Source organism: Chelonoidis abingdonii, chromosome 1, assembly GCF_003597395.2.
Source record: "Chelonoidis abingdonii isolate Lonesome George chromosome 1, CheloAbing_2.0, whole genome shotgun sequence".
NCBI classification, from domain to species: Eukaryota; Metazoa; Chordata; order Testudines; family Testudinidae; genus Chelonoidis; species Chelonoidis abingdonii.
The window spans coordinates 26884318-26897581 of record NC_133769.1 but is presented as its reverse complement, the minus strand read 5'-3'; the positions used below and the strand labels follow the sequence as shown (position 1 = coordinate 26897581).

The 13264-nt window shown below is 39.5% G+C and overlaps 1 protein-coding gene across 1 annotated transcript in view; it reads left to right on the top strand.

The window, feature by feature from the left end:
• Positions 1-13264, top strand: part of RELN (reelin) — a 468247-nt gene that overhangs the window by 330535 nt on the left and 124448 nt on the right. Inside the window, exons 21-22 of the mRNA XM_032796143.2 lie at positions 3377-3569; positions 7826-7938. Of these exons, the coding sequence (XP_032652034.1) occupies positions 3377-3569; positions 7826-7938 (306 nt within the window). The remainder of the gene's footprint in view (positions 1-3376; positions 3570-7825; positions 7939-13264) is intronic.

The window sequence follows — 13264 nt, the reverse complement described above, 5'->3', positions numbered from 1 at the left end:
CAATCATAGTAATTATAAGAACCCTCAAGGGAATATAAATAATTGTAGATCCCCATGGACACCTAGAACAGCACCATAGGAGTTTTATTAACAAGTAAATTTGAGCAATCTGATTTGACTTTCTGATCATCTGTCAAACTATAAGAAGTTGACCTGGCTGTGGTAACAACACAAAATGTGCTCTGGCAGTGATAATGGGACTATAGAAGCAGCATTAACTACTTTAATAAGGATGAGGAAGGTATTCACTGCTCATTAAAATGGAACAACATGGCAGGACTCAAATTGTTTGCATGTTCTTAATCAAAGAGTTAGCAAGAAAGCACTCTAATGACATTGTTCTCCCTCTCTTATCATTAGACATATGTAACATATGTGGTTTTTCAAGATTAGATGGGAAAGCAAAAGTTCTGCTTTATTTTCATCTAAGACCACATCAAAATTTTTAAATTGCAGTACTGAATTCAGTGTCTTATTTACAGCCATGTCAGTAATTTTCTGTAGTGGTAAAAATTTTGATCTTTTCTTGTACCAAATAAATAAGTAAAGCTTTTGGAATACCAGCATTTTATTGCTGGATAAGTATTCTTCAGGCTCATTGTAAGACATGAACTATGCCCTCCACTGATCTTGTTTCTCTCGAGGGAAATTTTAAACTTATAACAGGTCTGTACAAATGGCTAGTACTTAAATTAATTATTGTTGGCTTTTCCCAGATGAAAGTCCATTTGGTTCTCATTTTCTAACTCATGACTTTCCATGAGCATGGGTAGCTGTAGCACTGAGAGTGGTCTCCTGAGAATACTCTGACAATTGCTTTTTCATTAGAACAACTATAGTCAATACGAAATAAATCATTTTACAGCATGTCATCCTAAAGCTCATTTTCAGTGGAGAGAAGATTGCCTCTAATTGTCTGTGTTGCTTTCATTTCTGGCTTGGAATCTGTAAATCTGGAACTGTTTCTGCATACAGTTTTGGGAAAGTTTCCCCAATAATCTTCAATTTTATTTTAGGAATATTTGCTTTTATTGTTTGAGGTTTTTTTGATTATAGATAACCAACAATCTAAATTTGCTGTTTATAATCCGTTTGACATCTGAGTCATATACTTTATAATAGTAAGTAGATTCAACATACGGAAGGGATCTAGGACACACTGAGTGCAGAGAGTTTCACATTAAAAAACAAATAAGTTGCACAGTTCTTTTTTTCAGAATGGTCATATACAGGCATGATTAATCCCATGTTTTTTTGATTATAGTGGGAGCATAATATAAATTATAATATTCACCTCTGTTTGTTTAACTGGAGTTAGTTATCAAACTTAACTTAAAGCCTTTTCTTTGGGATACTCCCATAGGTGTAAATTAAACTAACTGCATATCAGTAAATCATACTGGGCCAGATCATGACACTATTATTTAGCCCATAAGGGAGAGCAAATGGTTATGCTGTGCTGGGAGGGAAATTGTTCATAATGGGCCAGATTCACAATCAGTAAGGAGTAAAACTGAATGGACAAATCCTTACAATGTGAGTGCATTACACACGATTGAGATTTTGCTTGTATTTCATTGGAGATTATTCCTTTTATTTTAAGCATCAACTTGTGACATAAGGCATATTGTTTTCATGCAATACACATAATTAAAATATAATATGATGATATAGTTAGGGATTATCTATGTGTATCAGACACAAGGAGATGTAAAATGCTAACACTTCTGCTATCTTCAGCTGGAGCAAGATTGGTCCCAATATGAGAGTTTGGAGTCTGGCTGTTATGTTAATATTCTAGGTCAATTTAGCCTTATCACTCAGTTATATCCTTGTGGCTTTCTATTATTCCTGGAAGTACTGGCCTTGAAGGTGTAGTAAATCTGCAAATCCCATCACGGTTTACAAAGACGATTGGCTGACATTCATTGTGATATCATTCCCAGAAGTACCAATTAGTTCAGAGTGCTTACAGGTAGAATGATTATTTTGAGGGTACATGTGGGTATTGGCTATTTCTCTGCCTGCTCATCTGTAATTATGTACATAACTAGAAATCAGTTCACAACTAATATTTATAATACAGTGTTTTTAAACACACTTCATGTATGTCTCTTTCTATTTATTTTTGTACCAAAAACATTAGTCTATCTTTCTATAACATCTTCAAATGTATTCCAACTGAACGTTTCCCCACACAAAGTAGAGTCCAGCAGTAAACACATACACTGGAGAATTGTAGGGAAAAGTAGTGGGAAAGGAGGTACAGATCATATCTTTAATGTTACTGTTGTTTAGCTGGAGGCAATTTGTCGGTGATAAAGGACTCCATGAGTCCATATTGAAACTTCCTCCAAGTGAAAAAAAGCTTTGCTTGGAGTATCATAGACATAGACTATCCTCCTTTCCCATAGGACACTTCTTTTGGAATTTCATTTTAGTAATGGCCTGCGAGTTAGATAAACCAAGATTCTCATGTAAGAATTTCTTCTGCTCTATGTACCAGCATTAACAAAGAAGTGAAGTTTTCTCTGAGATCAGAGATCAACTTAAAGGGTTTAATAATGAATCCTGCAGTAGTTCACACAGTCAAGTTTCACACTTGGGTTGGGGAGAAAGGCTTTCATTTTAAATTCCAGGAATGGGGTGCATATACTCATCAGTTTTGGAAGGAGGATTTCTCAACTAACATGGATAGGGGGTCTTTAGATACTTACTCAGACTTACTACTTTCAATTTTTTTATTTTGTTCAATTGAACTATTGTGACTTTGCTTTATTGGTCTCAAATTTTCTGATCTGAGGCAAAAACAATTTGCCAAACTATAAATACATATAACCCTCTGGTAATTCACTCAGAATAAGTGCAGGATATGCAATAGGAATATGCATTGTGGATATTAGTTCTGGAATGTATAATGGAGAAAAGAACTGTGCTTTTGTCACAAGGTGATTGTATTCAAATGGACTAACTACAAATATATGTAAGAAAGACATTTTAAGTACAGTCATCTTTTGTTATCTTCATTGCCTAGTATTAGTCTGAAATTACAACTTTACCTGCATGGTAAGCATTCTGAAGCAAAGACTTTCTTCTCTGGTGCTTATCTGTATCATACCTGATACTTGATTAGGGTTCCCAGACACTACTGTAACACAAAAAATATCATAATAACTTACAGTTCAGTGGTTCTCAAACTGGGGTCTGGGGTCTACTAGTGGTTTGTGAAGACCATGCCTGGGTCTCTTTCTTATGTGATAGTCTGCAGAATAAAAGGTTTGCAGAAGTAAAGCTGTAGTTAATACCATAATCTTTCAGAATGTTACCTTTTGAGCTATTTCAGAAATGAGTTCTGATTCTCTACCTTATCTTTCAGTTTTACAGGAGATTCTAAATTAACCTCTAGCATGCGTTATGTGGAAACACAGTCCATGCAAATTGGAGCTTCATATATGATACAATTCAACTTGGTGATGGGCTGTGGACAGCAATTTACTCCTCACATGGACAACCAGGTGAAACTGGAATACTCCACCAACCACGGCCTGACTTGGCACCTTGTTCAGGAGGTAAGGCAGATTGGCTAGTAACTTTTGTGTTTAGTGACACTCTGCTTTTCATAACATTTGCAAGAACATTGTCTGGAAGTCTGAAATACAAAATTGGGGAAGAAAGGGATTCATTTATAGAGGAAAAAATGGGAATGCTTACGACCACTACAACATAGTGGGTCACACTTTTCCCATGCTACTATTGTAGTAAGATACAGCTGCTATTTGCTGGAATGTGGTTTTGCATAAATTCTTTCTGCCGTCAAGCTCAATCATTCCGTAGACCCAAAGTACAACCCTTCTGGGAACTAGTAATGATATATGAAGCCTCTTACCTCAAGTCACTGGTTCAAATCAAGCCCAGGGTAATAGTGATCAACAGTGAGCACCATCTCTGGCTTGTTGTTTGCCTATGTGAATTGAAGTCTCAGTCCTTTTCCTATAACAAAAGTGTGATTATTGCATTGGTCTTAATTTGCATCCTTGCTGTCCATGTCAACAGAGAGACCAAACTCTGACTAGCCAAGAGAGTAAACTAACATCTTATCCTTGAGCTCCCTAGATGGCAGTTTTAAGGAAGCTGTAGAGAAGCATGTACTGTGCAGTACCGATCCTGCAGATATGCAGGGAGGATTTCAGTGTCCAAGACTCTAATCCAGCACTTTTCATGAGTAATATAAAAGTTTTTGTGTGTCATGTTGTGTCTTGGTACTTTATTTTGGGGGGCAGAGTAGATAAATGGCAGTAGCCTAAGGTTTAAACATTGAATTATTCTCCCTTCAGTAATGCTTCATTGATTGAAATAGTATTCAGAGCAAAGCAATACATACTGTACTTAAATGGTGTTCATGTCACTTCTACTTGGAAAGCTCTGTAATAGTCTCTACAAATAGATCCTACTGGCAGGTGTTTGGAGTTTGTCCTTGTCATTAAGGAGAGATCAATTCCCTTTAGTTTTCAACGTCCTTGTCCTATCTCAATTGAGTTGAGTTCAGAGGAAAAGCCTGCAGCTGAATCATTTTTCCCACATCACCAGGTGTTACCATGATGAAAGGATAAGAGTGGAGGTTATTTGTAGTATGCTGCAAGGAGGTAATCCAGCCAGTAAACAAAGCACTAATTAATTAAAATGTCTGAAAGTTCTATTTGCTTCTCACTAAATGATCAGACTGCGTTTATCAGACCTTTTATAAGAGATGAAATGGAGAAAATGTTTGGAAAATTGCTAGAAGGAACCTCTTTCTTCAGAAGAAATATTCAAAATCACATAGAGCTGTGAGAGCTTTGGTCAGTATTTTAATATTTTTAATGGGTGGCTGGGGTGATTTTAGATTATCCAATTTCTCTAAAGATAATTGCAAAACATTAATATATATTGAGCTTCTTTAAACTTTAAATGCAAATATTCTCAGTCACTAAAAGTACTTTGAAGTTATGATTCTATTGTTAGTTATATAGCAAGATGTGCTAGCTGCTTTCCATTTAAGTCAGGTCATAGAATCATAGAATATCAGGGTTGGAAAGGACCTCAGGAGGTCATCTAGTCCAACCCCTGCTCAAAGCAGGACCAATTCCCAACTAAGTCATCCCAGCCAGGGCTTTGTCAAGCCTGACCTTAAAAACCTGTGCTTATAGGACTCCCACCATCCTCAGAGAACCCCTATGCCTCGATAAATTTGCTACACATATTCATTGAGGGAATGATTCCTGGTACTCCAAGTAGATAGGACAGAACGAGCTAATAATCATCTTCTCATAGCAGTGGGGCGTTCAGCCCCCCCCCTCCTCTTTCCAGTGTAAAGAAAAGATTCTTGCGTCCACTTTACTCCTGCGCCTGCATTATCATTAGCCGGGCCTAGCGGCTGGCCCTCTACAGTCTCTGTCTCTTTTCCTGCTTCTTTATATACTTCCATGACCACAAATGTGGCGGGAGCCGACTGTCCACCGGTTGTAGCCAGGGGGTGGTTGGAGGAGGAGGGGGGGAGAAGAACCCATCTCAGGTTGGGTCGCGGTTTTGTTGCAGGGGCAACCCTTCGGCTGTGAATACTGACATTGGGCAGCGATGCTGTGCTCTCTGATACACTGGTTCTCTAATACACTTGCCTCCTTATTCTAGGCAGGACGGACTCTATTTTTAGAAACCATAAGGGCATCACAGGGTATGGGATTGACTCAGACCCAAGTGAAGTCATCCCAATTGCTTTCAAAATTTTCAGCCAGGGCACTCATGATAGCAGGGACAGTACAAGAGGGGAGAGATAACCGTCATCTCATTGCCAGTTTACTCCGGCAGTAGACGGTACAGAACGACTGGTAACTGTCTCTGCAATCATGCAAAAGCAAGTGAATGCTGCTGTGTGTAGCGCTTGCGGAGTATCGCCTCTTCCTCCCGCGGCATCCAGTACACATACGTGCCGGAAAAAAAAAAAAAAAAAGCTACCGGCGGCTCTTATGGTTGCCGTGCTAGGCGTCTCTGCCAGGGCAATCCAGGGAAAAACGGCACGAAGGATTGTCAGCTGATGTTTTTCCCGGAGGAAGGAATGCACTGATGACATTTACCCAGAACCCCCTGTGACAATTAAGATTCCACCCTGAATTCCTTCCAAGGGCGGGGAGACTGCAGGAACTATGGGATAGCTACAGAAGTGCTACCCACAATGCAACGCTTCAGAAATCGACGTTAGCCTCGGAGCAATGGACGCACAACGCCGAATTACCTGTGCCTAGTGTGGCCGCATGAATATTGATTTATAATATCAGTTATTAAAACCGATTTTAGCTAATTTGATATTATCCCATAGTGTAGACGTGCCATATATCAGTTCTCGTCCCCTGTACCCCTAGGTTCCTTTTCTGTATGAACTGCTTCATAGCCATTCGTCCCTAGTCTGTAACAGTGAATGGGATTCTTCCATCCTAAGTGCAGGATTCTGCACTGGTTTAACCTCATCAGGTTCTTTTGGCCCAGTCCTCTAATTTATCTAGGCCCTTCTGTATCCTATCCCACCCTCCAGTTTGTATCTACCACTCCTCCCAATTTAAGTGTCATCTTGCAAACTTTGCTGAGAGTGCAGTCCACGCCATCCTCCAGATCTTTATGAAGATATTGAACAAAACGGCCCAGGACCAGCCCTTGGAGCACTCCGCTTGAAACCAGCTGCCACTAGACATGGAGCGTTGATCACTACCCGTTGAGCCCGACAATCTAGCCAGCTTCCTATCCACTTATAGTCCATTTATCCCAAGACTTTATGGTCAGCCCAAAGTTCTTTAACTTGCTGGCAAGAATACTGTGGGAGACTGTATCAAAAGCTTTACTAAAGTCAAGGAATAACACATCCACTGCTTTCCCCTCATCCACAGACCCAGTTATCTCCTCACAGAAAGCAATTAGGTTAGTCAGGCATGACTTGCCCTTGATGAATCCATGCTGACTGTTTCTGATCACTTTCCTCTCCTCTAACTGCTTCAGAATTGATTCCTTGAGGACCTGCTCCATGATTTTTCCAGGGACTATGGTGAGGCTGATTGACCTGTAGTTCCCTGGATCCTCCTTCTTCCCTTTTTAAAGATGGGCACTACATTAGCCTTTTTCCAGTCACCAGGGACCTCCCCCGTTTGCCATGAGTTTTCAAAGATAATGGCCAATGGCTCTGCAATCACATCCACCAGCTCCTTTAGCACCCTTGGATGTAGCGCATCCGGCCCCATGGACTTGTGCTTGTCCAGTTTTTCTAAAACCACACCCAAGGGTACTAGACACTGGTGTGGTCAACAACAACAGGAATGATACAGAAAAGATAATGAATTTGCATTTATTTTCATTATAAAAAGAGGTTTGATGATAGAGGTGCATAACATTGTAAAAAGAAGACTGTGACTAAACTGCCTGAGAATGTGAAGGAATCACATACAGGAAGACAGCAAAAGGACACAAAAGGGTTTTTGTAGAATTATATCAAAGGCATCTGTGAACATATTGAAAAATATAATTAGACATCCACATGGAGGAGAAAACATCACATAGTCATAATGCTAGACAGACCTGCTGTAAATGGGCCATATGGTCTCTTCTATCCTAAACTGTTGCTATTATGAGGTTATTGAAGAAAGCCTTTGGCTCGTCTTAGGATCCTTCTGGCTCTCAGTTCTTTGCTCTGCCATCTGGACCACACAACCTCCAGATTCACTGAATGTGATTCACCTTCCAGAAAGAATTCAGTTCCTAATGTTGCCTTCAGATTAAACCTGATATTGAAATATTTTACTTTAAGGAATGCCTTCCAAGTATGCCTAGCTGTCAGGAGTTTACGTCAGCAAGTATCTACCATTCCAGTGAATTCATGCAGTGGAGGAGAATTACAGCCCTGTTACCACAGAAAACTTGGTAAGAGACTACATATTTTGATGTAATTATTCACTTAACCTTGTATTTATATCCCAAGGAATAAGCGAAATCCTGCTGTCCTTGCTCAAGCCAGGGGATGTATTGTCTGAGTAATGGCTGCTGGATTTGGCCCAGATACAATACTTTATCAATGACCATCTTCCTTACATGATTAGATTGTGAAGTATTGGTAAGAACACCAAGTGTTTTTTCAAAGGACACAATACACACTAAGACTCTGATCCTTTAATGAGCTCTGCATTGGCATAGGGATCTGCCTGCATGGAGCTCACTGTAGGAACAACACCCACATTATTTTGACGGGGCCACCAACAAAATGATTCATTAATAATAATAATTTGTTCCTTTATAGCCATTTACACCTTTGAAGCTCTGTACAAACATTAACTAATCATTCATTTCCAGGAATTGTCACCCCTGTTCCTCTTTTACTCTAGAGGTTTTCAAGAATAGCATTCCCTCTTGCAAAAGAAAAATGACCAGAAAGTCCTACCCTGTTCCTTTTTCTTGTAATCATAATTGTTTTGCCTTCATTCATATTTTTATTTGCTTAACTAGATGATGTCTTTCATTATTTATTATGACTTTATTATAATATTCAGATAATAGATTATTATATGTCTGATTAATCTTCACTGATTCCTTCATTTAAGAATTAAATTACTCCATCATTCCAGATAGAATTGCTCCTTGCTTATCTTCAAACCCAATGTATCATAGCAGCTGGAATTAAAGCCAGTGTAGATCAATTTTTCATTGTTTTTCCTGTCCTTTGTAATTTTTCTGTACTCTCCATATGCTGGCTGCAAATCATTTCATTTGCATGTCTCCACATATTTTGTATAAAGTATCGGTCAGAAAATACTAAACATCCCCATTCAAAGGCCAATGAACAAATAGTTAGATTATAATAGTCCCAATCCTGCAGGATGCTGAATGGCCTCAGATGTCAAATCTGGGAGGCCTAAGGGCACTCAGTAGCTTGCAAGAGGCTTTTTGCACTTTTTAGGATTCAAGTCTGAAATAAGTTGTTTTTAAACTCAGTAGTAAGACATACATGGTACCTAAAGTTATAATGCAAAATGTACAAGTGGTGTTATTACAGGCATTTTTTCATTTTAGGTTTTCTAGATATATGTGATGACAGAAGAAAATGATTCCATTTTCAATTTAGGAGACTTGTTTAAAGGGAAGAATCACAGTGAAAGAATAGTGAAGTTACTGGTTTATGCCATGCACAAAAAATTAATATATCCCATTTTATCTTGTGTCTGAAGGGATTTCCTTCTGTTAGTAGAGTTTTGTATGTCATTAAAGTACAAATAATCACTGACAGACCCCAACTGGCAGTGAGCGGCATCAAACCTGGTACTTCTGAAGCTTGAGCTAAAAGACCAGACTCATCAAGCTCCAGCTGGTCTAGCTGCAATTAGAGGGAGGTAGGGTGTTACATGAAGCAGACATGGGTGCTGCACTTTACTTCCTGTTCATAAAAATATTTTTTTAGGAAACTGTGACACGATATTAAGTATTCCGTTGAGGGGAAAGGGGGAAGTGACGGCATGCCCTCCACTGGAAGGTAATACGATACTCTGTACTATTCTCGGGTGATATTATTTTTTCCTTCGTTTTCGTCAGTGAGGAGTGGGGATAGGACACAACTACACAACTAACACTGATGAGATTAGTAGTAGTTTTTTGTTTGTTTGGGCACTTGCTAGTAGAAAGGCAATTTCTGCCCTTGCAAGTTTGAGGTGTGCTGTGGGTGGGGACTGGATATACAGAGAACCTCTGAGCTGTCTGGATTGTACAGTTTTATTGTGTCCTGAGGTCTTGTATAAACTGCACAGCCCAGGGAGGAGCCCTGGGAGGAACTGTACCACGCCCCTCTTCTTCTAGAGAATGGGAGAATATGCTTTCTAAGACGCAGCATATGCAGGTGGCTGAGCCATCACCTACTCCATGTCCCTCTGATCTCTTCCCACCCATTTGTTCACTTCCTAGCTGCACTGAGGACCTGGACCCAAGCTCTGGGTAGCCCTAGTGCAGCTAGGTGGGGAGGTACCCTTACTCCCCTCTATGGCCATGTTAGTACTTGAGAGCACAATTTAGCCCTTGATGAATCCAAATTTTAAATAAATCAGCAGTTCTTTTTCTTATCTGTTCAGAAATCATTCGACCTCATGTACAGATATTTTTATTATTGTAACTGTTCATTCTGTAGGTTTTCTGAGATGAAAATGTAGCGATAAATCCATTCCATCACTGTAGTGTCTCTATTACTCACTTGGGACCAAATCCTTAAATCTGCTTGGAGGCCACAGAAACACAATTCCTCTGGTGTTGGCCATTGGTTCAGTGAACTGCATGAATCCTCTGAATCAAAGCCTTTTGTAAATAGGAGCCGCAACCTCTGCTAAGGCCCAAAGCCAAAGGTGATAGTTAGAGCTGTAGCCAGGGTGTGCAGGGATGCTCTGAGTTCTGCCTCTAGTTTCTGGGAGAGGAGTTTTTCCTGTAATGCAAAGTCCTTTTGCTCAGGTCTTGAACAAGGAACTAGACTTGGTGCATATTCACCATGGGACTGGATGATTTTCCTTTTCAAATGAGTCATTTAAACAGTGTCTTTCCTTGGCATAAATCTTTTTTAATCTTCTGGTAGTTTTATACTGACATATGCATCTGTAAATGTAGTGCATCCAAGTAATCATGGCTTTACAAGGTCCCTGTTTTAGTTGAGATCTATTGGATTATAAGATCTGTTATAAGGAATCTAATGCATTGGAAAAATCAAATGTATGCACCTGTTCTCTGAAATTGTATTTTATGTGAATAGAACATTTCTAACACTGATGAAAATTTATTTCAATTTTATGAAAGACATTTACATAAGAACAGGCCTTAATGAGAAACAAACAGCTGTCAGTTTGCTGACTTCATAAACAAATCAACACCTAATGACTGAATGAGAGTTTCAGGATAATGGAGTAAGTGTAATTACAGTATCTCAGAAGGTAGCAAATATAATTTTTATCAGCCTCAAATTTGCATTGGCTCCTCAAGTTTCCTTCCTACCAGGAGAGAATGTAGCATTGTTTTAAACCACCTATCACAAACATTCCGTGAGAAAGAGGAGAGCGTTTTGCTTGCAGTACCTTTTCTGCATTTGGGAATCTGTAAGATTTCTTTCATTTTTCTAACTGTAATGCCATAACAATAACTTACATTTGACATCAACCTGACTCAAATGTAATATCAGGAAGCCAAAAACAGATTTTGAGCCATATAAAAGGTATAAAATTTGAGAAGGACATTTTGAAGGTGCTCTTCCTCTGTAATTTTTTTATATAAATTTTTTATATTACACTGTTTGTTTTAGTAGGTGGCCAAATGGTGATTGTCCAGACAGCCAATTTTTTATCACTGAGAATGCAGCTGACACTCTGCCTTTTATTCTTTTTTCCTTAATTAATGGCCTTTTTAAAATCTTGATTACAATTTTAAATAGAGTAATCCTCTTAAACGGGTTGGTACCTTGAGCTGCAGTGTAGCTTTGGAGAGCTTTCAAAAAAAGTGTGGGAGGGACTGTTTTTTCTATAACACTGCTCTTGCAACCAGTCTAAATACATTTTCTTTAATTCAGACAGACACTTAGATATGTTAAGAGCCCTTATTATTCAGAGCCATGTGACAGTCATGTTCATTTTCATAGGGTTCCTTCCAATCACTTCTATCCAATTTACCCCTGTGCTGTGGTAAGGAAGAAATCTGCACTGTTTGCCTTGACACAGATCACATTTTCATTGAACATTCACATTTGCATTACAATGGTATAGTACAATAGTATAGCTGGCTTGTTGAGATTCCGGCATAATTCAGCCATCCATCCATGTCTTCTGCTGAGGCCCCAATTTTGTTTATGAAAAAAGAAGGATGGTTCCTTATACCTTTGCATGAACTATCGTGCCTTGGACAAAATCACCGTCAGGAGCAAGTACGCTTTGTTTTTGGTAAACAAGCTGTTGGAAAGAATTGGTTCCACCAAGGTATTTACCAAGTTCTATCTTCATGAGGCTTACAGTCTAGTCTGTATTTGGAAGGGTAACAAATGGAAGACAGAATTGCACACCTGTTATTATGATACTGAATATCTGGTTATGCCTTTTGGTCTCTCCAATGCCCCAGCCACATTCTAGCTCTTTCTCAAGGACATTTTCAGGGATGTTTTAGGCTGGTTCATGGGATCTATCTAGATGACATCCTCATCATCTCAGAAAGATGCATATTTCCTAATCCAGGTATATACAGACCATAAGAACTTGGAGTACCTGCAAACAGGAAGAACTCTCAACCAGCATCAGATCTGGTGGTCTTTTTTTTCTCCAGGTTCAATTTCACCATTACCTGTTCCCTGGAATGATAAACCCAATGCACTGTCCACAAGAGAAGGTAGCTGGAGAAGAAAAATATGGCGCCTGAACCTGCCATAGTCTTTAAACCTGCCACTTCATCAGTGTGATGGTGAACAATGGCTTGCTTTCTCATGTGAAGCCCCTCCTACCCTATGTTGCATTTGCAATAAACCTTATGTCAACTGGTATGACTTAGTTTCTAACCCAAAATTCTCTGTCAAGAATGGGATTCTTATGTTAAAGGACCGGATCTATATCCCCAGTGGTGAACTACATTTAGCAACACTCGAGCTATGCCATGAATCATCCCTGGCTGGCCATTTCAGCCACTGGAAAATGTTGAAGCTGGTCTCTTGATATTTCTTGTGTCCAAAACTACATGCATCCCTTGAGTCCTACATTGAATCCTGTGACATCTCTGCTCAAACAAAGACCCCCTGGGGCTCTGATTCCACTGCCCAGGGATCACAGTTTGTTTCACACTTCTGACAGGAATTGTTCAAGTTCCTGGATGTTAAACTGTATACTTTCTCAGTTTATCAGTCACAGACTGATAGGCAAACTGAACAAGTGAACCAAATTCTGCAACAGTACCTCTACTGCTTTGTGAATTATCATCACCATGACTGGGTTTTCCTCCTTCCCTTCACCAAATTTGTGTACAGTAACTCCTCACTTAAAGTCATTTCCTTGTTACGTTGCTGATCAGTTAGGGAACATGCTCATTTAAAGTTGTGCAGTGCTACCTTCTAACATTGCTTGGCAGCCACCTGCTTTGTCCACTGCTTGCAGGAAGAGCAGCCTGTTGCAGCTAGCTGGTGGGGACTTGTAACCAGGGTGGACTGACCATCCCCCTATCAGCTCCCCACTCCCCTAGGTTCCCTGTGCTCCAGCCA